At 39.8% G+C, this 27,709-nt stretch overlaps 1 protein-coding gene across 3 annotated transcripts; it reads left to right on the top strand.

Annotated features, from left to right (window-relative positions):
• Positions 1-101: 101 nt before the first annotated feature.
• On the top strand, positions 102-27,401 carry LOC117405729 (angiomotin-like protein 1). Of its 3 annotated transcripts, none has more exons than XM_059028441.1 (15): positions 102-229; positions 1,388-1,524; positions 1,735-1,785; positions 7,031-7,186; positions 7,434-8,451; positions 9,983-10,259; positions 12,009-12,153; positions 13,024-13,113; positions 17,865-18,010; positions 19,418-19,567; positions 20,041-20,243; positions 21,047-21,172; positions 21,862-22,088; positions 22,524-22,787; positions 23,672-27,401. In XM_059028441.1, exons 2-15 carry the CDS (start codon positions 1,512-1,514, stop codon positions 23,776-23,778), a joined length of 2,973 nt encoding a protein of 990 aa, XP_058884424.1. In that variant the 5' UTR covers positions 102-229; positions 1,388-1,511; the 3' UTR covers positions 23,779-27,401. The 3 variants fall into 3 exon arrangements, with proteins under 3 accessions (XP_058884424.1, XP_033864950.3, XP_058884423.1); XM_034009059.3 differs by having other exon boundaries at positions 1,388-1,571; positions 20,041-20,231; XM_059028440.1 differs by having other exon boundaries at positions 1,388-1,571.
• Positions 27,402-27,709: the final 308 nt, after the last annotated feature.

Raw genomic sequence — 27,709 nt, 5'->3', positions numbered from 1 at the left:
TTGAAGATTGCATGAAGAGCTTGCAGCTGGCAGTATAGAGAGATCCCTTCAAGGCCTTCATGTGCAAAACCATGCAAGTCTGGGCAACAGCTGCATACCTTTGATACCGGCGTCACCCTCCCTGGATCACAAACACTCCAACAACTAAAAAGCACTTTGTTTGCAATCCCAGGGTGTCCAGGAAGGAGCTCACCTTATCAGCAGGATCGCTCGTCAGGAAAAAGTTCAGGTAAGGCACTGAGAAGGGACAGGGGGGTTATTTGTTGATTCGTTTTTTTAAATCCACTTTTGTGAGAATTGTTCTTCTGCCAAGACAGGCACAAGCAGACATTTCTCTCAGTGAGAGACTTGGGGTTTAAGGATGTGACCCTATAAATCACACAAATGTACTCAAACTTGGGGGCAAAAAGTTGCTAGTCAAAGATTTTATAAATAAGCAGTTAAGTTGCTATTTGAGCACTAACACTGAGTGTGTGAATTAACTAAACACATTGTATGAACTGTTACTTAAAGTAGAAAACTAGCTGGTTTCTTCATGAAAATATATTAACGTTTTACCTATATGGTTTACACTACACTTTATTTAAACAATCCACTTTAACTTTTTGGACCAACAGTGTACTGTAGATAACAACTAGGAACTAATTAAGAAATATGGAGCTGGTATCCAGGTTGTAGCCCTGGGGTTCTTTCCAAAGTTGTCAGCAATAACCCCTTGATCTTTTAGTCCAGTTGTTAGTTTGAAACCGTAGCATCATCACACACAGACAACAGAACCATTAGCAGAAATATTGAAATATTGTAACCAACCAGTTGAACAGTTTTTTTTTGTTCTAGTTAAAGAAAATGTCGCACTGGAGAAAAAAATAAATTAATAAATAAATAAATAAAGAATAAATAAAATTAAAAAAATTCTCTACATGCGGCCCTATGTTGTAGACATTAGTTGACAAAGGAACAAAGGAATATTTCCCCAAGGCTTTCAATCAGCCTGAAATGACATGCCATGTATTTTGAAAACACTCCACTCATTACTATAAAACACAGGAACTTGCAGCTTTAGCCCGGTTCAGCATGCAATATGTGTTTAATTGTACTTTCCTATGCATTACATAGCTTTGGCTAAATAATACTGCTATGCATTTAAAATGGTGAACTTTCATAAGAGATTTGTTCACCCTTTTTTTTGTTTGCCCAGAAGGATTAAGATACATGCATGCAGACTGCCAGCACCAAGACCGTGAAGGGATCTATTCCAGTGTTTCTTGATCCTAGCTACTATGATTTATCAAAGCAAATCCTAGTTGAAAGGACAACCTCCAGGGAATCATTTCATATTGAATGACTCAAAACTGTTTCTGGCTAACATTGGCTATTGTTGTTTTAGGGCCAGGCCAACAATCTAATCATATTGCTGTTAATCATCTTGGGAATCGGGTCCCTGCTGTCTGCACTGAATTACACCCATTACAGAAGGAAAGCCATGGATCCTGGTGAAAACTGGATCCCAGATGACGTTGCAAGGTGGTTAACTCACATTGGAATAAATCATTTCTCTAACACTCTGAGAGGTGGGTGCAATCAAGGGCTGGTTAAATGGGCATGAATTCATGAATGTAAAAAAAAAATAGCATTCAAAGTTGTATAGCAGTATCTCCTTAGACAACCCTACTCCCGCAAAGAGTATGCTGAGGAAATGTTTTTACTTCTAATCCTAGATGTTTTATATTACAGATAATGATGTTCCTGACCATTTGGCTACCCAGTTCAATGTGGATCAGCTAGGTAAGATACTTTCTTTGATAATGTTAGTGTAGGTGTTTGCCCAATGTGAGAAGAGAGTTACTCCGGGAATCAACTGATACAATTACATTACAGATCCGAAACGCAACAGCAATGTGTAAAATGTGCATTGCAAACGCTTGTTTCCTTATTAGGGTGTCAAGAACAGGTACTTGAATGATGTGGAAACATGCTGGCACTTTAATGACTGATAAATATTGTGCAAACAAATCTCCTGTATTGCTTGCTATTATACAGCATTTTATCCCACACAAGTCCAGCATGCATAGGCATTGAAAGTAATACAAGTCTTACATAGCTCAAGCATTTAGTTGGACCTTGTTGTAAAAATCAATTTGTGGGTCAAAAAGAAGGGTCAATTCTGTTTTGTTTTGCATTACTGTACCAATATTCATCTTGGTCATGGATCTTGGATTTTATCATATATTACCTGGTTTGTCTAGCTCCGTTTTTCATAGCCACAATTAGTGGAAAACAGAAAAACATGTCAAAATTATTTGGGGATTAAATCTAAATTAGAGCATGGTTATGGTATTATATTTACCGACAATTTATTTTTACATTTAATTTCAAGATAAATAATTTGCAGGTCACGTTTCTTATTCGGCGAGTCTAGCAGGCTGAATAAACGGGCACATTACAGTCGTATTGTTTTAAATAATAAACATAAATGACTTAGAGGCTAAACACAAAGTTACATCTTATTATAAGGACACTCTTTTCTGGATCAACTCGTGTATTGTTTAAGGTGTTATGGTCGTGCTTTGTAGCTTTTTACTCTATATTAATCCCGATCACTACATTTTTAGGGCGACGATCATTTAACCTACTGTTATTTATCGAATTGCTCTACAGTTCTTACGCGTTTTAACTAGGCACGCACTATGACCATGAAGAGCAGTTTTATGTTACTGTAATCCCGAACTCGCCCACCTCTAGGACCCTGCAACTTAAGCGCGCTAGCGGTTCCAGCAGTAGGTAAAGCTCTGGCATTCCACTCATTCCACAATGAATGGGGTCGATTGTTGTGACTTGGACCGGTCCTCTGCGCTCTGTCTACGACTGTTTTTAAAAACGTTATGTTGTCAAGCACGTTTTCTGGGGCTGCCCTTTACTAATTTATTTTCTGATAGATAGCGGGCAAATAAGCGTGGACTTCCTATTGAATTTTTGTGCAACAAATCTTCTGCAACAAATACTAAACAAGGTAAACAGTTTTTGGTTTTTTTTTTTTACATATGTTTAAATATATTCTGACCGTTCACTTTAGTACAATTTTTTATTTTTCGTATTTCTATGTGGATATGCAAAACAAAGCAAACTATTAATTAGCCATGTAGTAATTGTTGTGTTTGGTAGTAAATGTGCTGCTTTCAGTGTATGTTGTAATTATATGAACACTTGCACATTTCACACCAAGATTTTTGAAGTAAGAGCATATGTTTTTGTTTTATTTTTAAGTTGTATTGGCTACTGCTGCTTAGTCCTTGCGCTGTTTGATAAGTTGACTGTATTCATCCTTGAACTGTGTTGTTGCTATATTATAAACACGGGTGATTTTGTAACTCTGTGTGTAATGTACTACTGACTCTATCGCCTACATTTTCCAAAGAGTCTTTTTAGCAGGCTTGTACGAATTACAATGTGCGGACTGGTGGAATGCAGCTGAGCGCCAGTTGCTGTCCTATTTGGATTTGCATAGTTGCTGGACCGCTATCTCAAATGTCAATTTTAAGTTTTATCAAACTTTGTGATATTTCTTTTTTTCTGATTGTGCAGCAGCTGATCAAACCTGTGTATGTGGTCAAACAAATACGCTACTATTAGTCAGCTATTTCAATATGAATCTAAATCATGCATGTCGGCAATATTTTCAATTTAATATTCCCACAGTAACAATCCACATTAATTTAGCTTTTACCATACTTTACTGTTGTTTTTACAATAGTTTTACTTATCTGTGCTTTATCGTGCGAACCTTTACTTTTACAGTGCAACATTGTTTTGCACTGAGGTTACACGATACTTTTATGTGTTAGGTAATATAGTATACACAAACAAAAATAGTGTGATTTACCCTAAAATGTATACCTGAAGTAAAACTATTAAAACACACTCGTATTTTACATACCGATGAAATACATGGCACACAGAAAACATCGACGTAGTGGTTACCTTTGATGTAGATTAAGTCATTATAATCACGTCCCACCAACAAAAAACACTTGTAGTTCAAATATCATTCACAAAGCCAGTCTCAACAAGTTACCTCAGTACTATCTGTTAACTGGCCTATGTTTAACATATTTAACATTGAGTCTTTGATTCTGTTTCGACTGTTCTTCTGTAAGTGGGGGGTAGTCTAAATGCGACACAAGGTGCCATTCAGGCCCAGCTCACAAAAACCCATTTCACTGAAGCCTTTTTACAGCCACTAGAGAGAGGGAAATAACTTTCTCTCAACTGACCTGGGTGAAATTGAACCAGTGACCCAGGGGTGAAAAGCATCACTTTGCCAATTTGCTAAGCCCCCGTCCCATGGGGTGAAATGTTTTGAATGAAGGCCAGGTGGAGTTTATGCACCTCCCCCTTTACAGTACTGCTCAAGCACAGGGAAAATAGCAAAACCCAGCAGTTTAACATTGTATTTTTGTGTTATTAATGCAAATGAGTAATTTGGAGTTTATTGATACTGCGTAATTGAGTTTGTTTTAAACATGCACTCTCTTGAAAATTATGCAGTATATCTCAGGTTGCTCCTCCTGGTTAAATACTTCAGTTTTGTATTTTGCATTTGATAAAACACAACACTGTTCACAAATCAAATTCTGAATGATAGTGGCTTCTCAGGCTATAAAAAAATATAAAACAGGGCAAAATATAAGGGAATTAAAGTTACACAGGTTGTGTAAATGTTCACTGTGAAATGCACAAGCAGCTGTCTTCAAGTTTCGGCCTCTTTTATTAATGTTTGTTATTTTTAAATGGACTATATAGTATTCCCTCTGGTTTTTTGCCTGAGGTGATCACAATATGTCCTCTTCAGTTTCTAGCACAACGAAATACCTTAGTGCACATGTTTGGCATCATCCAGCATCCAGTCAGAACTGCATCCCGTATGGTTCTGAATCACATGGTGGCAATTTCATGCAGTGTAGCATCTAGGAATAAAGAAGGGGTTGCAGATGCCCTACTTAAAGTTAGATGTTAGGTTTCTTTATTTATTTTTTGTGCAAAATTGTTTTGGGGCCTGCACATAGTGTATGACACTATGTACTGTAAAAATTATTTTCCATTAGCATCTGGAATATCAGGGAATACCGTTGACTGGCAGCATTCTGCTAAGATAAATACAAGCTGTATAATTAATAACAATAATAATATTCTAAAGAAACCAGTGACCTTTGTGTTATCGGTCAAGGAGCCACATTTCCTGCTTCTCCAGATAAGTCGGAATGGTGGAATGTTTTGTGTGAAAGCTATCTTCTGCGGGGCAGTAATGCAAGTGAACAGATCCTGGAGAATGCTGCTGGAGTTATTCTGAGGAAGAGATCTGTTGACTTGACAGCTGCCCCTGGACAATCTGAAATAATCACTCAAGCTAGAGAGCAGACTAGAACCTTCTGGTCTTGCTTTCATTTTCCAAGCAACATTTATGTCAACTTAGTGTGACACTGAATATTTCAAAATATTTATACAGAGTGTAGCTGTGTACACGTTTGTTAAACATGGCTTTTACTACACTTTATTATCAATAACTTTTTACTTACCTTGATTTTACTGTGCTTTACTACTCTGTGCTATGCTTTTACCATGGTATACCACAGTAATCATTTATAAGGGTGTCCTTTGTGTCCTTAAAATGTTGAGCACACACAGCCGTGACAACCCACCACCCTGACGCATGGTGGAGGTGGGTTGTCCCATTTCTTATGGGTGGAGTTAAGAGTCTGGTGATAATTGTTAGGAAACAGCTAATTAACTTGATGATTAGGAATTTAACCCTTGGAAATTTGAAATAGCCTACTTTGGTGTTCAGCACAATTTAAAAATTATTTTTTTATGTCAAAGCTATTTGGTAAGATGTAGGCAGGAGTTACATTAAGTTTTCATTGAGCAGATTTAGGAAACTGGTCCCTTTTTATGTAGCCTAAGTTTTAAACTTCAGTTCTGGAGGAAGGCGTGCATCCCCCCAACACACTTACACACACACACTTACACTTACACACAGACACACACGCACACACATTACATCACCTGTCAACCAGCTGTAATAAATATAAATTGGCCTTTCACTTACCTCTCTTTCTGTTCTGTTCACTCGATTCACATCCCCCAGTAGCCACCTTTCTTCACTTACCCCATGGTTAACTACAGGGGGTCCATGATCTTGTTTGAGGCCAAATGTTGAATCCCTTACCATACTCCACTCAAAAGTTCATCATGTACCATACTCCCTAATCATCAAATAAATACTGTTCATTTCAAATTATATACAGGGTTTGTCCTAAACTACTGAAATGCACAATCTAAAACTGGTGTTTAAAAGAAAATTGTATTTGTTAAAGGAATTTAAATGTTGTTGACTAACCAATGGAAAGAAATAACGTTATGATTAATGAGCCAGTTCTACCACACATGACACAGAATGCCATAGATGAACAACAGACTCCCCCATCTATAGCATACTGTAGCAGAGTGTCACTGTACAATTTGATATGATATGTAATCACGTGTGCCTAGGTGTACCACTGCTCTAATGGCATCTAAGCTGATTGTTGTAACAGGGTCCCATTGTTGGAGGATACAAATGTTCTCATAATTGTTGCTAGCTTGAGTCTTGCAGCAAGTGGTTGACAAGAAAATAGGGCACAGCAGTAGAATAGCCTGCTTTTTTATTTATTGGACCAACAAAACACAAGCTTTCTGGTAGTAACAGTAAACAAAGATCACAGTGTGATACCTACAGTATCATCATACGAAAGCCACAATACTTATCACAGTACATGTGCAGATCCTGTGCTACTTTTTTATGATGTATAATAAAATTAATTGCTGATCAATGGCCTTGTTTAAAGCAACACTTAAATGATTAACCTGGATTTATACCAACTATAAATCGCATGTTATCATCAGCCATTTGGTTATGTAGAGAATCTGTATTGTGAGATAAGGTTTCAGGTACGAGAATTGATAATCTGATATTTGATGTTCTTCATCACTCCAGGTTCTCCGGAGATCTATCAAATCCTGCCCAGTAACCCCCTGAGGGTGCTGGATGAGTTTGCATACCATTACCACGAACACAACCCCTATGACTACACCAACCATGAGCTGTTCCCACTAGCAGCAGAGGCCCTCGGCACAGCAGAAAGAGAATCCGGTAAACTCAGAGTCAGAATCCACCTACAGCTATTCCCAACAACTTTACAGGGGCATGATAATACTACAGACTTCCAGACTTTAAACTAAGCCTTACTTAAAATGACCAGTTTATCAGATTATTCCCTTATGAGATCAAAAGAGGTCTATTAGAGGCCAGCGTTCTAATAAAAGTTCGGAAAAAGATTTGTGAGAATTTGTAAAAATTACCACACTCTAAAGCAGAAGGTGCATTTTGTCCTTCTCAGGTGAGGAGCCCCACTTTAGCCTTCACCCCCCTCCGAACCTCCTCAGGCACCCCGAGACTGAGATGAGAGGTTCTGAGGACGTAGCCTCTGGAACGGTACTGCAGCGCTTGATGCAAGAACACCTGAGGTATGGAGGCCACCAGGGCGACAACATGAGCCTGCTTGCGATGCATCAGCAGCGGCTATCGCCATCACCATCGCAACAACAGCAGCAGCATCCAGCCACAGGGAGCACTGGACCATCCACAAGTGCTGCTACCAGTGCCCTTTCTTCCATCGAGAACATCCTCCAAGAAGACCCACAAATGGTCCATCAGTCGGCCCGCCAAGAACCCCAGGGCCAAGAGCATCAGGTGGACAACACATCCATGGAAAAGCAGGGGACCCGGGTCTCTCAGCCGCAGCAAAACAACGAGGATCTGCCCACCTATGAAGAAGCCAAAGCGCAGTCCCAGTTCTTCAGGGGGCAACAGCAAGGATCCATCGGATCAGGATACTACGTTCCTGGGGCAACCATCAACACCACCACCATCTCGACTGAGAAGGCAAGGACTGAAGGGAGGTCAACAGTCAACCGAGCCAGCATGGGGCAGCCCCACAAAGATGAGGCCCTAAAAGAACTCAAACAAGGTCATGTTCGTTCCCTCAACGAGAGGATTATGCAGATGTCCCTGGAAAGGAACGGGGCCAAGCACCACCCTAACGGGAGCAGTAGCTTGCCTTCCCCAACTGCATCTGGAAAGGGGTTGAAAAATGGGGGAGGTCCTCCACTGTTACCACCTGCTCAGCAGGCTATAGGGAAGGGAGGGGACCCCAGAGGACCTCCACCCGACTATCCGTTCAAAGCCAAGCATATGATGTCCCCTGTGAACAAGCCTCAAGAACATGGACACTTGTACAGCGATCAGCACTCTGGGATCATGCTCGGCCTGCCAAAATCGTACCCTATGCTTCAACCGGCAAGAACAGAAGTAACTGTTCTAAGATACCAGTCCCCTCCAGAGTACTGTGCAACAAGGTAGGAGCGTTTTAAACCTTTGACTCTGTGGCTTGAATGCTTGTTTTGTTTTGGGTTTGTTTTTCAGTCATGTGTTGAAATTAAAAATATATCAAATGAACCATGTGGGTCACATAGTTTACTTTTCAATTTATATCCAGAAGTTCACCACTTCTAACATGTTTAATGTAATGAGTAGCTAATATTGACGATAGGTACATGTTATATTGTGTGATAGCGGGACTGTGGTGCTGTATAGTGATGGTATCCTCCACTGTTTGTAGCAGTGTTCCTGTGTAATCATTTTAAATGGCAGTAATCTGATATTGATGACTTATTCAATGTGATAAATGCTACATTTTCATGGAATGGACCTGCAGTGTATTTGTTCCGGCAATTGCTTGAGTTTTTCTATTGAGAGTTGACTTATTGCTCTGTTTGAATAACTTGTACTGAATTTGTTTTACGCGTACCCAGTACTTTATACTTCAAAATCAACGGTTCCACTTTAGTTGCTTGGACCATAAAATAAAACGTGATGGGGGCTCCAGAGTGGCGCATCCAGTAAAGGCGCTCCACGCGGAGTACAGGATGTGCCCTATAGCCTGGAGATCGCAGGTTCGAATCCAGGCTATGTCACAGCCGACCGTGACCGGGAGTTCCTAGGGGGCGGCGCACAATTGGCTGAGCGCTGCCCGGGTAGGGAGGGCTTAGGTCGGCAGGGGAATCCACGGCTCACCACGCATCAGCGACCCCTGTGGCCAATAGGGCACCTGTGGTTCTGCAGTGGAGCCGCCAGATCTGTGTTGTTCTCCGGCACTATAGGTCTGGTGGCATTGCTGTGGATCTGCAGTGAGAAAAATGACGGCTTGGCAGGAGCACGTTTCGGAGGACGCGTGTTCCAGCCTCCGTTTCCCGAGTCGGCGGGGGGGGTTGCGAGCGGTGAGCCGGGGATACAGATAATAATTGGGCATGCTAAATTGGGGAGAAAACCGGGGTAAAAAAAATTGGCGATGACTAAATTTAAAAAATAAATAAATAAATAAAACGTGATAGCTTTATCATTGAAACTTGGAAAATCTGCTTTTGATAGCACATAATCAGCACAGTGAAGTGCCATTTTAGGAACATGAACACATATGAAAATGATTATTGCAATATTGTTGCCGCCTATTCATAGAGAAACCTGTCTCTGCATAGTATATACAGAATACTAATGGGACAGCTGATAATCAACAGAACCTTAACTTCTATAAACAGTACTGTAATAGGAGGCCTTTGTAGAGCCACCACTTTTATCGCCAAGTTAAATTAGCATTAAAGATAGAAAGAAAAACTTGGTACCCAAAGATACTTTTGCACTTTGAAATCACAGTCAAGTGATGTTACTGTAATTGCAGTGGAAATATTTTATTCTGGTTTTTAACATCACGTTTTATCTTAACGCTGCTATACAGCGTCATGGGATGCTCAACATGAAAAGCAGTGTGTAAATGTATATTGTATTGTATTGTGCTATAACATGAGCCCTTGCTGTTTTGCTGCCGTCTAGGCAATGCCAGCCCCTGTATCCGCCCGTGTCTCTCCAGCAGCACAGCCCCATGTCATCGCAGGGCTCCTCCATTTCTGGGCCCTTCCACTCCATGCCCCTTCCCTCACCGCTGCCCCCCCTGCCACAGCCAGCCACCCCAGCCAATCAGCAACTGCCTGGAGACGCTTTTGCCATCGTGGCTCGCGCTCAGCAGATGGTTGAGATCCTATCGGAAGAGAACCGAGGTCTACGGCAGGAACTGGAGGGCTACTGCGAGAAAGCCGCTAAGCTGCACAAGGTAAAATCACATGCAATAGGATAGCAAGGTGGCATTGTGGGTTAGGAAGAGATATAAATATATATTCTTTTTTTTTTCTTAATAATATTCTTTTTTTTAAATGACTACCACATTTGGAAAATAAATATATAAAATAATGTATTGCATTGCATTTAAAGGAATAAAAATATAGATCAGACCTTTTCTGCACTTACGAGAGTCTTCACTCAGTGTGCATCAATCCGTTGTTCCATTTGGACAAACAAACATATGGAGGAGAAGGGTTTGTATTCAAAATGATCCGGATTGCAGAACGAATCGGCGTAATATCTGATATTATTATTATTATTATTATTATTATTATTATTATTATTATTATTATTATTATTTATTTCTTAGCAGACGCCCTTATCCAGTGCGACTTACAATTGTTACAAGATATCACATTATTTTTTTTATAATACAATTTTAGTTTTTTGCTTTTTAAGTTGTTTTCACGAAACATTACATTTACTGCTACCGAGTTATTCAGGAAAAGATCTTAATCCTGGTCAGACCCACAGTGTGGTAAGACGTGTTGTAGTTCTTGTAGTTCACTATCAGGCTGTACTGTTAAATAACATGTGCTCTTTGAGGTTATTACAGTAGACCAGTGGATACCCAATGGGTTTCCTGTGCAGTTTGTGTGTGTGTGTCTGTGTGTGTGTATGTGTACACATTGGCACCAACAGCAGTCAGTGGTGTCGAGGGGGTTCTGAAAGGAAGCAGGCGGCTTGCTGGTGTCTGAACAGAAACCTGAGCTTGATGCATCATCGCCAGTCTGCCCCCCCCCCCCCCCCCTCCCTCCCCCATTTTACTGCTGAAACAAAAGAGGTTTTGATAAAGAGTGTGTGGGCCTGCTCTCTGTCAGCCTGGCCACAGCACCATGTTGAGGCAGTCAGAAACTTGAACTTGTGTTTGTCAAAACTTGTTCTTAAAAAAAAAAAAAAAAAAAAAAAAAAAAGGGAAGATTTTTTTTAAGGCGGTTTATTAGGTTAGAATTATTACTTCTGCACAGCAGAAAGAAAGACTGAAAATTCTTGTATGAATTCTGTTTTTATTTAAAAAAAAAAAAAAAAACGCCTGTTCATTTTGCAAAACTAGATAATACAAGCACTTTCAAGTTGTTTGTTTCTTAAATTGTAACATTACAATATTTTTTGCTTAAAAAAATTGCCCATAATGTCAAACAGGTTAGGTTAGGAATCTTGAAATGTTAGGGTATGAGTTGGCATTTGACATTTTATACAGGATCATTTGACATTAATCTGACTATGCATGAAGGTAATGGAAGTGGTGTACAGTCCCTTTTATTTATTTATTTATTTATTTATTTATTTAATTTATGTATTTTTTGCTAGTATAAAATAATAATCATAATCAAAATGATTGCATATTTCCAAAAGATAAGTGCTAAGTATTTTAAAAGTGTAGGTCAATGGTGCTTTTGCTACAAATCCACTCGTGCATAGAAAATAGAAATTAATCTTACGTATTGACCCTATAAATTACTTTTTGTTCTTTTTAGTTTGAATTCAGATTTTTAGATTGAGTGTTTTGAAGTTCTGGATGTTTTGCCAACGACAGCACTTACACTTTGGTAGTGTAATGTTAGAATATCACACATACAGATACACCCACACACACACACACACACCCAGGCCATGGCAATGCTGTGGATGCAGCCAGGTCCAGTGAGAGGTTCTCATCACCTGGTTTCTTCTTTTGCAGTTTGAGTGTGAGATCCACAAGATCTCAGAGGCCTACGAGAACCTGGTGAAGAGCACCTCCAAGAGAGAGGCGCTGGACAAAGCCATGAGGAACAAGCTGGAGGGAGAGATCCGCAGGCTGCACGATTTCAACCGGGACCTCCGAGGTGGAGCTTCTCAGCATGCACCCCACTGTGCCGTGGCGAAGCGAAAACATGGCTTTAACCCTTTCATGCATGAAACATTGAAAATAGCTGAGAAGAAGACCTTTGAAGTAGTTTTGGACACAATAAATATATTTTTCATTGACACACTGTCTCCTAGCCTCATATGAGCTATCATGCTTTTGAATATTCCATATGTTCCCATATAAAGAGAGTTTTTTGTATACATCCCCAGAACACAAAACAAAAACTGTAATTGTGTATTGAGTATATCAATCACTGTATCCCATAGGGTTAATAAGATAATACAAGATTAACAGGTTGACCAGGAAACATCTCACAAGTGTGTACTGGAAATATTCAATATGAAATACAGTAATTACACAGACCAATAACAAAATAGGATGGTGAAAATTTGGGATGAGGTCTGTGACGTGAATTAAGGCCTCTACACACCGGACGCGATGCGACAAGCGAATGTGTCGTATGACACTCCGTACCACGACAATGATGTAATTTTGATACAAGCCATTCACACTGCCTGCAACAAATCGCATTGCGTCCGGTTTGTGTAGACCTTTATGGTTAAAGCACAAGTAGCTTAAAATGACATTTTACTTCCATATTACTTCGTTTACCATTGTTATACATGTATCTGAAACACCTTGGGTCTAGGGGCTGTGATAATGACAGGCATTGACAAAAGAAATCTAAGTTCATCTGCACAATGATACTGGTACTATATTGAGAACATTTATTTTAAAATGACTCCTTGAAAATTATTTTAACAGCGCAGTTCTGATTCCAGCACTTCGAGTACATGTCTCTTATGTGGGAATCATTGGCTTTAATTTGTTTCCTGTTTGTGTGCAGATCGACTGGAGACTGCCAACAGGCAGCTGGCCAGCAGAGAGTTTGATGGGAATGAAGATCAGGCAACAGAGGGGCATTATCTCTCACAGAGTGAGTATTCAGCTCCTCAAGATCCATGTCTTGGGACAACGAACCACATATGAATTTATTAGGCTTTCTTGCAGGTTCTACTACAGTACCCGCGTTCTCTGTTGATTTGAGTTTTTAGTACTATGAGTTTACCGGCTGACTGAAAAAAAAGATTTTCAGAAGATCTGAAATAGCATGAAATCATTACTTTTGTTTAGGCAGGATTAGTGAAAATACATGATAAGATTAGATTACCTAAATTTAAAAAGCCTTTGACTTTGAAGCACTTACTTGGCAGAGCTAAATTACATCTGTGTTCATGAGGGTGAAAACACTATTGGTGTGTAGGTCAGAGAAGCCTGTCCTGAGGATTATGTTGGTTGTCTATTACCGCTGATGAACGTGACATATTTTCATAAAAAGGTTATTTTCATAAATATGAGATTCTTAGGTATCCAAAACAGCCAGTTGCCTAAATGCATTACACATTTATGGACGATATTATATTTCGCAGTACAGCAGAGACAATTCACATTTTCACATTTATAAAGCAAGCTAGCAGCACCTGTGGTAGGTGAGCCATCACGTCAGCAGTGTCCTCACCCTGCTGTCATTCCTGTGTGTGCCGTCTATTAGCGATATGGGTGATAATAATGAGGAAAGACCTTCATCAGAAGTGATCGATGTCCTAACCTGGTGTGAGTGACTCGAACTCGGGGTCACTGCTTAATGCAGTTCCACAGCATGTGGAACTGTATGTGTATAAATGGTCATAAATTGCGTAACTATTTTGCAGTTTACCAGGAGCAGTTGTAACACATGTTTGTTATTACTGTTTAACTTCAGCTGGCCAGTTTTTGCTTTTGCTTTGGTTCAAGGACGTACTTAAAAACACAGAAAACAGATTAAGTCCAAATCAATTATGTTACCCTGGGATCCGTGTGGGAATATGGATGTTCCCACAGTGGCCCTTGGGTCCTTGTAAGTAACACATATCTCTTTGGCTCTGGATTATCATGGCTGTTGCGTATGTTTGGAAGCTTGTGGGGCACAGTGTAACCGCCTGGTATCAAAGGGTTGATAAAAACAGTTGTAGTGACTCTGTATGTGGGAGTACTGAATACAGCATAACTCCCATCTGCAGTGAAAAAAGCCCATTCCGTGTGTACCTTGTGGAGCCTACAGATAGATTACTGGTTGATTTCCTTCAATCATAAATAGAAAGAACTAACATTAATAGCATAAGCAATGGCTGTTTGGTTTTGAGAGAAATTCGCACCACATTTCTTGAGATCCACAACAACGGTTGAACTCAGTTTGGTTTGATTACAGTGACCCTGAAAGGAGGGACTCTAGAGTATATTTGCTTTGAAAGAAACCTAAAAAAGCCCACAGAAAACAAATGTGAAGAGGCCATAAAAACACCCCTGGGCAGGGACTTGCTTCTTATAGCAGAGATGTTGCAACAACAGTTTCAGATCATTTCGATTTTGAGATTTATGATGTGGACAGAGCAGAAGCAGAAGCTGTTGCATTGACACATGCTAGAGTGAGAATTAGGGTTCCAGTACTGCAAACGAGACAAGCTTTCATTCCACCTGAGACCTGAAAAAAGAACCTGTGATATCTAAATTCTCAGTAAGTGATGTGCTATATTTTATTCATAGAGAACAGCACTTACTGCTACTATAATAATAAGCTATGCCTATTTAAAATGTGTAACTGGCAGAGCCTAGGTGCTAAGAGACTGTGCTAGAATCTCATATAAACCCTGGAAACTGTAGGATGCCATTCAAAGCCCGAGGAACATTTAATATAAAGTGTTATGAAATGCAATGTTTTATTTACAGTATATATCAGACGTAATGCATGCTTGTGTGGTGTAACGACAGGCTAAGCGTGTAATAAATGACCATAATACCAACTCTAGCAAAGCAAAGTATGACATTTCCAAATCAGATTGCAGACAGTCCAATGGTAATAATGGCAATATGTTATCCCCCTCTACCCTGGCTAAATCTCAAACAGATGTTCAATTTCACAGCACTGCCCCTATGAAGTGGGACACTCAGCCAAACGTGACAAGAAGAGTTTGTATCTAAGTGGACCCGTCCTGTTAAAATAGCTTCAATTGTGTTAATTAATTTAATATCATTATTAATAATAATAATAATAATAATAATAATAATAATAAATCTGTCTATGCTGAATATGCAGCTGGTCTTTGCACTGAATGCCCCTGAAGAGCTTTATATTATTAATAGCAATTTGGCTGCTCTCAGTTAATTTTCCCCTGTAGATACCGGATAAGTTAAAATAGCAGCAGGCTCATTCTCTTCCAGCACATTTCCATGAATCAGGCACTGCCTGCCACAAGCAGAGGCAGCACCTACCCATTACATTGCATAGAGATCCATGTGCTGAACATTTATATTAGGACACCCCAGGCTGAGAAGACATGTGTTTCAAGGGAACTAATCTTCTTTTTAATACAGAAGCCAGATGGTAAACAGACTTCAAAAATAGATCTGATTTTTTATAAATAGTTCTCATGTAATGATTTTAGCGTTAAGGTTTTTAAACACAGAGTAATTTTATTAAAGTTAATTTAGAATTGATATAGAATTATATGACAACATTTAATATTAAACGTGGTTTGCAAATTAGGCCTAACTGGTTGAAGAGCTACAATCAATCTTTATTTTATGTAGCACCTTTCATAGTGAACCACCATCACAAAGCGCTTTACAAGATGCAGTAACAACAAGAAAATCCATACTACTTTAAATACAGAGAAATGCATAATACAGTGTGGTGTGTTCGTTTTAGAAGAATATCTATCCATCTGTTTGGGAAGGAGCCAGAACTTTAACGTAATATAACTAAGGACGTGACTAAGTTAGTATGTTTTTAGGGATGACGCTCACAAATTGCCCAAGGAGAGGAATTCTCTGAAGTTATAAAATACGTTCAAGTTTGGGTGAAGAGCACTTCAAGATCTTCACTTCAAGAGAAGTTTCTCCGGAATGGCAACAGTGAAATTCTTGTGCTGGTTGAACAATGCCAAACCCCATCAATGCGTGAGATTTGTCACCATTTGGCATACCCGGGTAATCTGCATGGAAAACAACCCATGATGTCAGAATGTTAATAGATACCCAGCCACTCTGTACCTATCTAAATTAGGTTACATTGCATGCCTGTCATGTCTGTGAGAGGAGCCCATGTTTTGTTAACCTGCCAAGGCTGGTGCTGTCTGCTGGCCCCTCTTTGAACCTGATTCTGAATTTATAGAACAAAGCGGCATGCGGGCAGTGAAATGAAAATGTCAGCAGTTTCTTCTTTTGGAAGTGAGGCCTCCCATCTATGTGCTTGGGAATCCGGGCAGGAATCTGAGAGGTGCAGCGCCTGTGAGCTGCCCCTGTCCAAATGAAATACACAGAATTGGGAAACCCGCACTCATGGCTCTAGATGAAAGCTACGTGTTGCACAGAACAACATGCAGAGATTCTTACCTATTCAAAGACAAGGGGAACTCGCAGCCATCCAGTGTCGACACCGCATTCAACGTCGGGTTAAGTGGTTGAATAGAAAATTGGCTTATTCTGTACATGGTTTATATACACAAAAACACCAGTAAAGGGAAGAGGTCCCTTGTGAAAGGGACTGGATATTCTCTGCTAACCAGAGGCAATAATTAGCGGGCCGAGAATTGAAATGCCTTTCGAAAAATCTGTGTGACAAAAATATATACCTAGCGCTGTCATGTGAAGATTGTCGTTGGCAGGGTCAAATGAAAAATATAAAAAGATTTGGAATATTTTACTCAAGAGCAATTGTACATTTTAACAGGAAATCAATGTGTGTGTTAGGAGTTGGGATTATACATAAATGTTATAGTTTCTGTTTCCTCAAAAATTTATAAAAAAAGAAAAAAAACATTTAAAACATTTTTTTGTTCTTCACCAACGTCTTAACCGATCCTAAAACAGGACAGTGCCCCCTAACAGTACCCCTTCGGAGCGACCAACATCGATTCATACACTACGGCCCTGGTTGTACCTTGGAAGTCTCCCATCCATGCTCTGACCAGACCCAACCCTGCTTTGCTTCTGGCGAGAGCTGTCAAGAGTTCAGAGTGTTCTTGGATTGTGATATACTGAGCTTTAGAGATAATAGGTGCTCTGATTTGGGGGCTGTATTAATGAGGAAAGGAAGATTGCTCCTGAAGGCATGGCTTCCAGATGTGCGGTACAGTATGTAGAGTGTGTAGGCGTGCGCCGAGAAACAAAAACGTAAATGTATGCAAGACATAAAACCAGCGGCCCTGTCTGCATAGTGGTTGTTAATTGTGAAAAAGAGTGGGTGTGAGCGTGAGTGACATCCTCTGAGTTCCCGCCACCGAAGCCACTGTATTCTGGTCACAGCACTGGCAAGTGTAGTGCTCCTTTGTAAACAAGAGTGCAAGGTTTGCCTGCTAAACATACAGTAAAAACATGTTAGAGCCAAGGTTTGTTTAGAGAAATATTAAAGTTAGCCAAACTTCAACAATCCGGCAGCTCAACACTGCATGCCTTCTTTTCGGGGACTCTGTTACAGTGTTTTTTTAATTCAGGAAGTTTACTCCCAAAAGCAGTTCTTCAGTTTAACAATAAAAAAAGTGCCTTTGCTCATTTGGCATTTTTTACTGCCTGAGGTAATCTGGCCCTCTGCCCTGCCATCTGTGAACTATTACAGTGACTGAGGCCTTCCTCTGTTTCTTTCTCTGTCAGGAAGGGAGAGCGTGAAGGAGAAAGAGAAGCTAGAGATAGAAGTGGCCGCCCTGCACTCAGCCAACGACAACCAGCGTCGGCACATCCAGATCCTGGACCAGGCCCTGAACAATGCCCAGGCCAAGGTGGTCAAGCTGGAGGAGGAGGTAAACACAAACCAGTACAATTGAATATAATGCAATGCATTGCACAACATCTGGACACTGCTCTCCGACTACCTACTAAATTTACTGATTCGTTATGGTCTATCGCTCATTCATCACACCTGGCACTTTTCTTTAACATAGTTATTTGGTCTGTGCCAAGATTGACCCTTAACACAGCTGAGGCTAACACTGAATAATTAAAACAAATAAATAAATAGTTGTTCTGTATCATACTAGCCCCTATTTGTTTGCCCAGGTAATCCTGGCCTTTACATGATCCAAGTCTATTAAAACTCAATGCATGCAACTAAAAACATAAATTATCAATCGATATATAATTTGAATTTGGGAAAATGTCCTCTACCCGAAAAGCCCGCTAAATGATTTTAAATCGGGTATCTAGCTGTGTGGGTGTCTGCTGGTCTGGGCTGAAGCTGCCATTCCTATCCCATTGCATCAGATGTGTATTATTGTAACAGTCCCCGACAGCACTACTGAGTAAGGCAGTGTTTTCAGAGGCTTCACATAACGCAGGACAGTGAGGGGAATGGCATGCCCCCTATCTCAGTTAAAGTACACTCCGTGTGGGGTTATAGTTGTCTAATCTATATGCTGCTTGTCTTGACAATCTTAACACTGTTTTGCTCGATACTGGTAGGTTCAAAAAGGCATATAGTATAATACAGCTATGGCCAAAAGTTATGCATCACCTTATAGAATTAGCACATTTTGCTTCATAAAACCTGCTGAATAATGTTACGTTAACACATTGAATTACATACCGCTTTGTAGTTTTCCATCTACTTAACGAAAAACTGACAAAAATTTAAAAATCTGACATTCCAAAATCTAACTTGAAATACTGTACTACTGTTATGGCTACTGGTAGACTTTTGCTATATCATTTTGTAGTTTTATTTGATTACATGATGTTAAATAAAATATCTAAATTATGTTCATATAGGTTTTTAATTATTATTACGTCTCAATCCTAAAATTGTAGGTGATGCAAAACTTTTGTCCATAACTGTAAATTTACACTAAAAAAATAAATAAAAACTTCAGAAAAAATAAAATAAAAACTTATTTTGCATTTGGTTCGCTCTCATTCTAAAATGAGAACACAAAGTAACACTAAGAACTCACTGCAGCGTGTGAGTTTGTGAGCAGCTTTTTTTATACTCGCCCTTAAGAGTCTCTAGAATGCAGGGATTGGTTGTCTATATTCATCCATTTTCATGTGGTCTATTCAGACTATCACCCCTAGCCCAGTAATGTTCGTGAGGGCCTTTTATTTGTATATTGTTGTAGATCTCTTTTCATGATTTTATATGTTCACTGTAATGGCTGACAAATCTGGTAAATGGTAAAACTAAATGACTACATTAATGTGCAATGTACTCTCAGCTCCGGAAAAAGCAGGTGTACGTGGAGAAGGTGGAGAAGCTGCAGCAGGCCTTGTCTCAGCTCCAGGCCGCCTGTGAGAAGCGCGAGCAGCTTGAGAAGAGGCTGCGCACTCGTCTGGAGAGAGAGCTGGAGTCTCTCCGCGTGCAGCAGGTACTCGCCTGCACTTTGGCTTGGTGCAGCACCAGGGTATCCATTAATTCCAATAAATCCAGGGAAGGGTGTGCATTTTAACATTGTCGTTTTTAAAATGTCATTCTGGGAGATTCTGTTGATCCAAAGTCAGGTTTTATTCATTTTTTCTCTTAGCTGGCTCTAAAAGGCTTAATTGTATGCTTTACTATGAAAGGCAGGTGGAGACAACCATTGAAAGATCATAGATTAATATAATCTGAAACCAGGAACCAAACAGATACTTAGGGTGTGTTAAATAAGTTCTGTATAATTTAACTGGGCAAGGGAAAATTACTTTATCCAGTATGGGGGGATAAAACGGTGATATGGTAAATGAAAGTGTGCGTGAGAGAGAAAGAACCAGCTAACTAGGGAGAGAATTGAAACTAATAATGATATACCCACCCCCTTTCCTCCAGTACCATGTTTATAACTCTGTATAATTCCTGCAGCGGCAGGGTGGGTCTCAGACCCCCTCCCCCTCAGAGTACAACGGCCCAACTCTGATGGAGCTGCTGCGGGAGAAGGAGGAACGCATCCTGGCTCTTGAGGCCGACATGACCAAGTGGGAGCAGAAGTACCTGGAGGAGAGCGCCATGAGGCACTTTGCCATGGATGCAGCCGCCACCGCGGCAGCACAGAGGTACGACATTGTGTGGGTAACATTTTACCATATGAATAAATAATAAAAATAATGCTAAATTGTCCGTTCAAATTGCCATCGACTTAAGGTTTAGGAGGATTGGATATCAATGGTGCAACCTTAGTTCAAGCCAATTGCCTCTTTTAAACCTAAGGAACATATGTTACCAAGTCACTGAACCCTGAAGGCAAGGGCTTATCCTGGGAAGTGTCCACCTGGACTCACTCTGTGCTGGAGCAGTGGGGGTCACTGAAACGATATGAGGCGAGATATCCTAAATCAATCTTTCTCCTGGAATTTGATCCCAAAGGCAATTAAACTAATTAAATCTGCAATTCTTTTTATATTGTCATTTGTGTGCTGATGCGGGAATCCAGCAAGCCGAGAAATACCTTGAAACTGTCACCGTGGCAACTGTTGTTTTGAAGATATTCATGTCAGTCTGTCAGATGTAGTTTCCTGTCTGCTATCCAAATGCCCCCAAAATGTCAATATGTTGTAAAATCGAATAATAAAATAAGAAATGCTAAAAGTAAACCTAATTTGAGAATCAATCTAAGAAGATGAACGTCCACTCTCCTTTTAAGATGTGGTTGATTACTTTAGAACCAAATGGTATTTCTATATGTCACTTAAAAACCAAGTTTTACAGCAGGTCGCTATAACTGCACAGAACTCCGTATTTCAAAAGATTCTGTTTCCCCAGGGTTTACTCAGCATTCTGTTGGTTTTAGTGTTGTGCTGTAAAGCCATGTCTTAAGATACTTGCCTGTGCAATGCTGAGGACGTGTAAATGGGTCTGTCTCGTTCTGCAGGGACACAACCCTAATCAACCACTCCCGCAATGGCAGCTACAGTGACAGCTCTCTGGAGGCACGAATCTGGCAGGAGGAGGAGGAGATCACCCAGGCCAACCACCAGTGCCAGGAAATGGAGCACAGGTACCTCCTCAGCACGGCTACTAAAGATTCATTTTGAAAAACACAATGCAGTATCTGCCACCCAAAGCCAGAGGTCTACAGCCATGGGATTCTCTAACCTTTTACTCCATTGATACCAGTTTTAAAATTACTTTTCCTTTACCGTATGCAAGTATATGTTTGACCTTTTTTTAACAATGACTTAACAGAGACTTAAGGAAACTGACCCTTTTTTTAATGAAAAATTCAAAACAATACTCAAATTCAGATATGTAGAGATATGGATTTACTGGTCAAACCTTAGTTTTAAGGGTACATTTCTAAAACATCTATACATGTGTTATTTATGGTTTTATGATTAATAACAAGGAATAACAGTTTATTACGATTGCCTTTTAATGAATTACTTCACACTGTTAAGCTTCATGTCGTGTTATAAAGTAATATTGTAAGGTTTCCTAAAAAATGCCTTAGTTACATGTTACGATGTAGAGCTTTAAAAACCAGACAACCATTTTTATTATAACCTTTGCTTACGATTGTAAGTCGCCCTGGATAAGGGCGTCTGCTAAGAAATAAATAATAATAATAATAATAACCTGTCTAATATTTCTTATGTCGTCCTGTATAACACATTCATATATGCATTATTGATTGTTCGCTATCCTTAAACTAAAGCCTTACCGTTTCCTTGTATTGTGTTCCACCAGAATAAAGAACCTGCATGCCCAGATCATCGAGAAGGACGCCATGATCAAGGTGTTGCAGCAGCGCTCCAGGAAGGAGCCGGGAAAGAGCGACACGCTCCCGCTTCGCCCCACCAGGTCTGTGCCCTCCATCTCTGCTGCCAGTGGCCTACACTTGCGCCAGACCTCCCAGACAAACAACCAGGTGTCGGAGGTGAAGAGGGAAGACCGAACCTGGAAAGGCAGCCTTGGTGAGTGTTTAGCGAACCAGGTTCTGCAAAGGCAGCATCCCCATATTTTCCTTGTCATTAAAATGCTTGTTATTGGCTCCAAAACAGCATAAATGCTCCAGAAACAAAGCTACTTTTCATGTCTCCTGTTGTCCTGTAGTCTGGGTAAAGTCATGGATTGCCAATTAAACCTGTGCTACCATATTAAATGTGTGCTACCTTTTGTAGTCCTCGATTAGTTATTCCACCAGCACAAGCACAACCGACCAACCCCATATTCCAGTGTACCTTGTAACATACCTGTTGTGACATTTCAGGATTTTCAAATACACAGTACAGCCCCCATGTAGAGCCAGTGACGATTAACTCAAAGCTATTGCAGTGCTTGAGCTAGTGGAACAGATCATCTTGTAGCACTAACCTGGCTGTCAATGCTGCCTGCCTTGTGGGTGTTAGGTGTGCTCCTGGGTAAAGAGAATCTGGAACATCTGCTGCCGTCGTTCCAGCTACCCTCTGCCACAGACCCTTCCTCTCCACCCCCAACCCCGGTGATCTTCGGTCACGTGAAGACGGGTAGCAAGGATAACAGCACCCAGACAGACAAGAGCCCCGAGCTGCTGAGGACCACAGCCACCGCAGGCAGGACCAGACTCAGCACCCCACCCAGCAGCAGTCCCATCCTCCGGAATCCTCTGACCAAGACAGGCACAGACAAGCAAGGTCAGTACCTTGCCTTTTATTTTTTTTGTTCGACAGGGACAACATAGAATTTAACATTTATGGCATGTCGTGAGATGTATTGCATCCAGATTTAGCTATGAGCTCATTTTCATTGGCAGGTGTATAGAAAGGAAGAAAATAAATAAGCAAACGGAAAAAGGAAAATAATACAAATAAGTAACATTTACAGATGGGAACGATTTTCAATTGACAGTTTAAATAACGTTAAGTTACCTCCTCAAACGTAATGCAATTATTCCCTCCAAACAAATACATCGTTATAATAACGAAAAGAAAACAGCTAAAATTCATAGTACCAAAATAATTACCCTTCCGCCCCTGATTTTAATAATCACAGTACAACATAACTGGGAACATGCTGCTTAATAACACAAGGACATTTATGGGAAAAAAGTTGAGGTCTATTGGTTGCCAGTCATGTTCTGGGGATAGAAAACTCAAGCTGGCAAATGTTTAGACATCCAGACACTACTGTAATGTGTGGAAAGGAAAGCAGCTACAAACAAATACAAATCTGAGACCAGCAACTGAAAACCATACAAGTATCAGTTCTATCTGTTTCTCCCCTTCCTGTTTGCTATGTCCCTTTTTAACTCAACTTTCTACTAGATACTTTATCGGGGAGAGCAGAGTATTACACTTTTATGATGTATCTTGCTTATTGTTTCCTTGGTAACTGTTTTATAAGTTTGGGTGAGAGGACCGCAAAGCGAAGCTGAGCTGCTCAAACTGTCTGTTCCATGAATGGGATGACACATCTGTAAACCGGCACATGTACCCGAATCTTGACAGCGGTGATTAGTTGATTTTTCATCTGATTTATAATTGTTGTTGTTGTTGTTGTGATTGTTGTTTTTCTACAGAGACCCCTCCAGCTTATGTGAAATTATCAGACAGCAGATCTGTGGGAAGCAGCCTGGGACACAAGCAGGAGCTTCCTGATACAGACGTGGTGGAAATACTCATCTAGGAAGCGGCAGTAACCTTTGATTGAGAAGACTTGAGGGGAATGTTTGGCCTGAAGAACTTTCAAGGTTTTCTAGAAAAGATGAGGAAGGATTTTGGAATAGCAGGATGAAAAGATGAGTAAAGGAAAATGAATGATGAGAAGATGGGATTGAGAGTTTTTGTAAAGTTGACAGAAGGACCAGTGACAGGAGTAGTCTTTTAAGTTGAGATGGGAGTTTGAGAAACCGGCTGTGTTTATTTGAAAGGGACTGTGGACTGTACCGGAAGAATAAAGGCCACCACACACCAGATGTGATGCGATTTTTCATTGGGCGACAAGATACTTTCACAGCGACATGATCTTACAAACCAGAAGCGACACAGAGGCGATGCGACAGATTGGAAAACTGCCAGATCAACAAAACTATGATCAAGACATATTGGACTCCCATATATTACCTTTCAAATCTGTATCTTTATAATTGAGATTATATTTGTCATAATGGATACTGCTTCACCCTGCTGGATCATGTGCATTGAAGCTGTTCTCTGATTGCTCAATGCCCTAGTTGTTGCACGACAAATCACAAAAAATAGGATTCGTATGGCTCTAGTGTCACCCTGGGGTCGCCCCTGCGTCGCCTGTGGTGTGAAAGATACTTCTCAAAAGTATAGGTTCTATTCGTTTTGTCACATTGCATCTGGTGTGTAGCACCCTTAAGGCGGATGTTTTTGACAATCAGGAGAATAGGTTGGTTCACTTTTTGTTTTTTGTTACCTTCAAAAAAAGTCTTAAATCCTAAGTGTTTTATTTTTTACTTTTTCTCAGTCGCTGCTATGTGAGCTGTAATTTGTTCAAGGGTCAGAAAGCACATGTGATCCATGGAACAATACTGGTGATTCGTTACAGTTCATGGAATGATTGTGTGCATGTGAATGGAAACTGTTGCCATTAAACACGTCTATGTTTTTATATAGAGGGATATAGAATATGTCAACATCAAAGGATATAGAATATGTCAACATCAGAAGAAAATGTTAAGAAAGATACTGAATGTTTTAAATCACAAGGTTCACTATGATCCCCCATAGAATTTATAACTTGATGTGATTATATGGAATGCAAAAAAAAAACAATCTGAAGTTTTGAACTTAACCCTGAATGAATCGCATTATTGTTGTCACAAATGGTATGGATTTGGAAAACCAATCACATCCCTCAGACTAAGGCACTTAAGAAACACATTTGGATTTACTTAGTTAAGTAATTTAGGGTAAAGGACAAAGACCAGAAGACCTCAGATCTCGAGGACTGGAACTGTGCACCCCTGCTTTAACGCAACACTAGATTGGCATATTGACAATCATAGGCAGAGCAGGATCAATGATACTAGTTATAGAAATTTCTTGGTGTGATGTAGGTGTTTCTGTAAATTATTATTATTTTTTTTTGTCTAAACAGGAATCGTCTGCTGTAAATACCAAATCGTGGGTTCCACATTGCTGCCTGACTTTATTACTGTTCAAAAACCCAGTTTAAAGTTGAATTCCCTAGATGAAATGTGCCATTTCTCGTGACCTTTCGTTTTAATGATTTTGAAGAAAAAAAAGAAAAGAAAAACTAAGTGGTGATTGTTCTGCCACTGTTTACCTTTGAATTGTGTAATTTCTATACAAAAAGAAAATGTTTATTTGGGGAGAATCAATTTTTAGATCCTCAAACTTTATTCACAGTACAGAATTTACCAAAGAACAATGAAAAGGTAGCAAGAGGGTTTGACCATCGTCATTTAATTTACATATTTCACTTTTACACAAAATATTAGGAAGCAACTGTGATTAAAAACATTTCATAATAGAACATATCATTTATAAGGGAGCCCCTCTTTAAGAGCAATGAAGCAAAGGCTAATCAGATGACTGTCGGTCTTAGGTGTGCTCTATTTCAAATGTGAGAAGTGTAATTGAGGTGAAGGAGCTATCTTTGGGAAGCTTGTATTCCCCAGGGCTATTGACGACACTTCTAAAGGGCAAATGGTTTCATAACAGTGATTTTTTTTTTTCATGTTCAGTCCTGGGTGGTAATTGGAGGCTTTCCCATTTATTGTGTGTGTTCAATGTCATGCTGTATGTGCTTACATTCCAAACAAGAAGATGATCACTATTTTTCCTGTTTGAACAATCACAATTGGCACCAAAACCAACCGATTTTGCAAACATGACAAAAAAAGTAACAGTGTTTGATATCCATACCTCTTTAAGTCACACACAAAATGTGTTTGAAGTAGCGATGAATCTGCTTCTAACAGCACAGCCACTGGGTAATGACAATGAACAGACCCTACATGCCAAATGTCACCTGTTTAGGGACGCTTTGGTATCCATAGAAATCAGCCATATTGATCACCAACTCCAAACTAAGCCCACTCTAAAAAGATTGCAGTAAATTAGTCTGAAAAGTAATAGTTTCTTCTCACAAAATAAGATGTATCGAGGCACTTTTTTCTACTGTGTAAATATTTATTTTTGTCTGTTTGTTTGTTGGTTTGCTTGATGTATTTAACTCAAGATGGGCAAACTTCCGTATAATCTAATAATCAATGGCCCTCACAGCTGGTAGATCATGTCATAAAGATGCTTCCAGGCATCTGTAACATGTTATATGTTAGGACTTTTCTGTTCTTGCAATAGATTGCTTCCAGACTTGCAGATCAGAGACAGAGGAAGTGAGTTACCCAAATGCATCACTCATTTTCAACGCTTGCCCGTCTCTCTAAATGTTACCTGTCTTCCGGATAACAAAATGCTTCTTCACTTTGCTTAAAGTTATGCCTTAAACCAGTATTTTTTTTTTCTTTGTGATATGCTTGTAAAATTTCTTTTGGTTCATCAAACAAAATAGACGTGGGGGGAGGGATGGCCGGGGCTGGTATTAGTTCAGTAGAAAAAGGCAGGCGTGAAAACTACTTGTCATTTGTAAATTAGTACAGTTACTTTGTTTTTAATGATGTGCTAAATGTTTCTATTTAAAATATTATTCGACTTGTTTTAGACTAACAGTATCCATGCATATTGTATGATCCTGTTGGTGTCCCCACAATGCATTAGAGAGCATGACATTTTTAATGGTTTTAAAGATTTCTAACCTATTGGTTAATTGTTTTTTTGTTGTCTTGTTAGTCTTTTTTATTTTTACGTGCTCTCCAGACATTGCTAACCCTGCCATCTTGACTCCTTCCTCACACCAATGAACTTAAAATGGCAGGGTTGGAAAGTGGATAACATTGCAAGAATGTCTGAAAAAGTAACACATGCTCTTTCAACTATTCATCAAATATTTGTTACTGTGATCTTGTGTTTTAAAAACGCTTTTCCTTTTTATGTTGTTGTGTGGTGTTACGCCGAGTTCATTCCAGATGAAAGTGGTTAAAAGTTGTAAAATAATCTCTGTATTGGAGGCGATGCTGCGTTTGTACAGAGAGTTTGTACAGGAGGGATATTTGTACATATAGGATAAAGGAACTATTGTCTATCACAGCAGATATTGATCTTTTCAACCAAAGAATTTCCTACTGTTCTGTTTGTTTCGCTGCTTAAACCTGTGCCTTAAAATAGTATTGTACAGAATAAATTGCAGATAACGCCCTTCCTTTCTGTGTGTGTTTTACTATTTGACCAACGCTGGTTCCTCATACGTATCTCTATACTCATTGTGATAGGGGCCTGTAAAAGGGAGTCAAACTCGCCAACCAAGCTCCTTTAGCCTTTCATTTTGTTGGAAGCATTGCAAACAGTTATTTCCAATTAAAATTCCCTTATAGTACATCATATTTTTTTCCAGATTTTATTGTAAGCACTGCACATACGGGCAGGTCAGGCAGGATGCTGTTTAAACATCAAAACAGAAAACATAGTAACTGGCTAATATCTCGTGCAGCATTTTTTAACATTCC

Source organism: Acipenser ruthenus, chromosome 8, assembly GCF_902713425.1.
Source record: "Acipenser ruthenus chromosome 8, fAciRut3.2 maternal haplotype, whole genome shotgun sequence".
Classification (NCBI taxonomy): domain Eukaryota; kingdom Metazoa; phylum Chordata; class Actinopteri; order Acipenseriformes; family Acipenseridae; genus Acipenser; species Acipenser ruthenus.
Note: the sequence above shows the minus strand (reverse complement) of the source record. Positions and strands in the feature narration are given on the sequence as shown.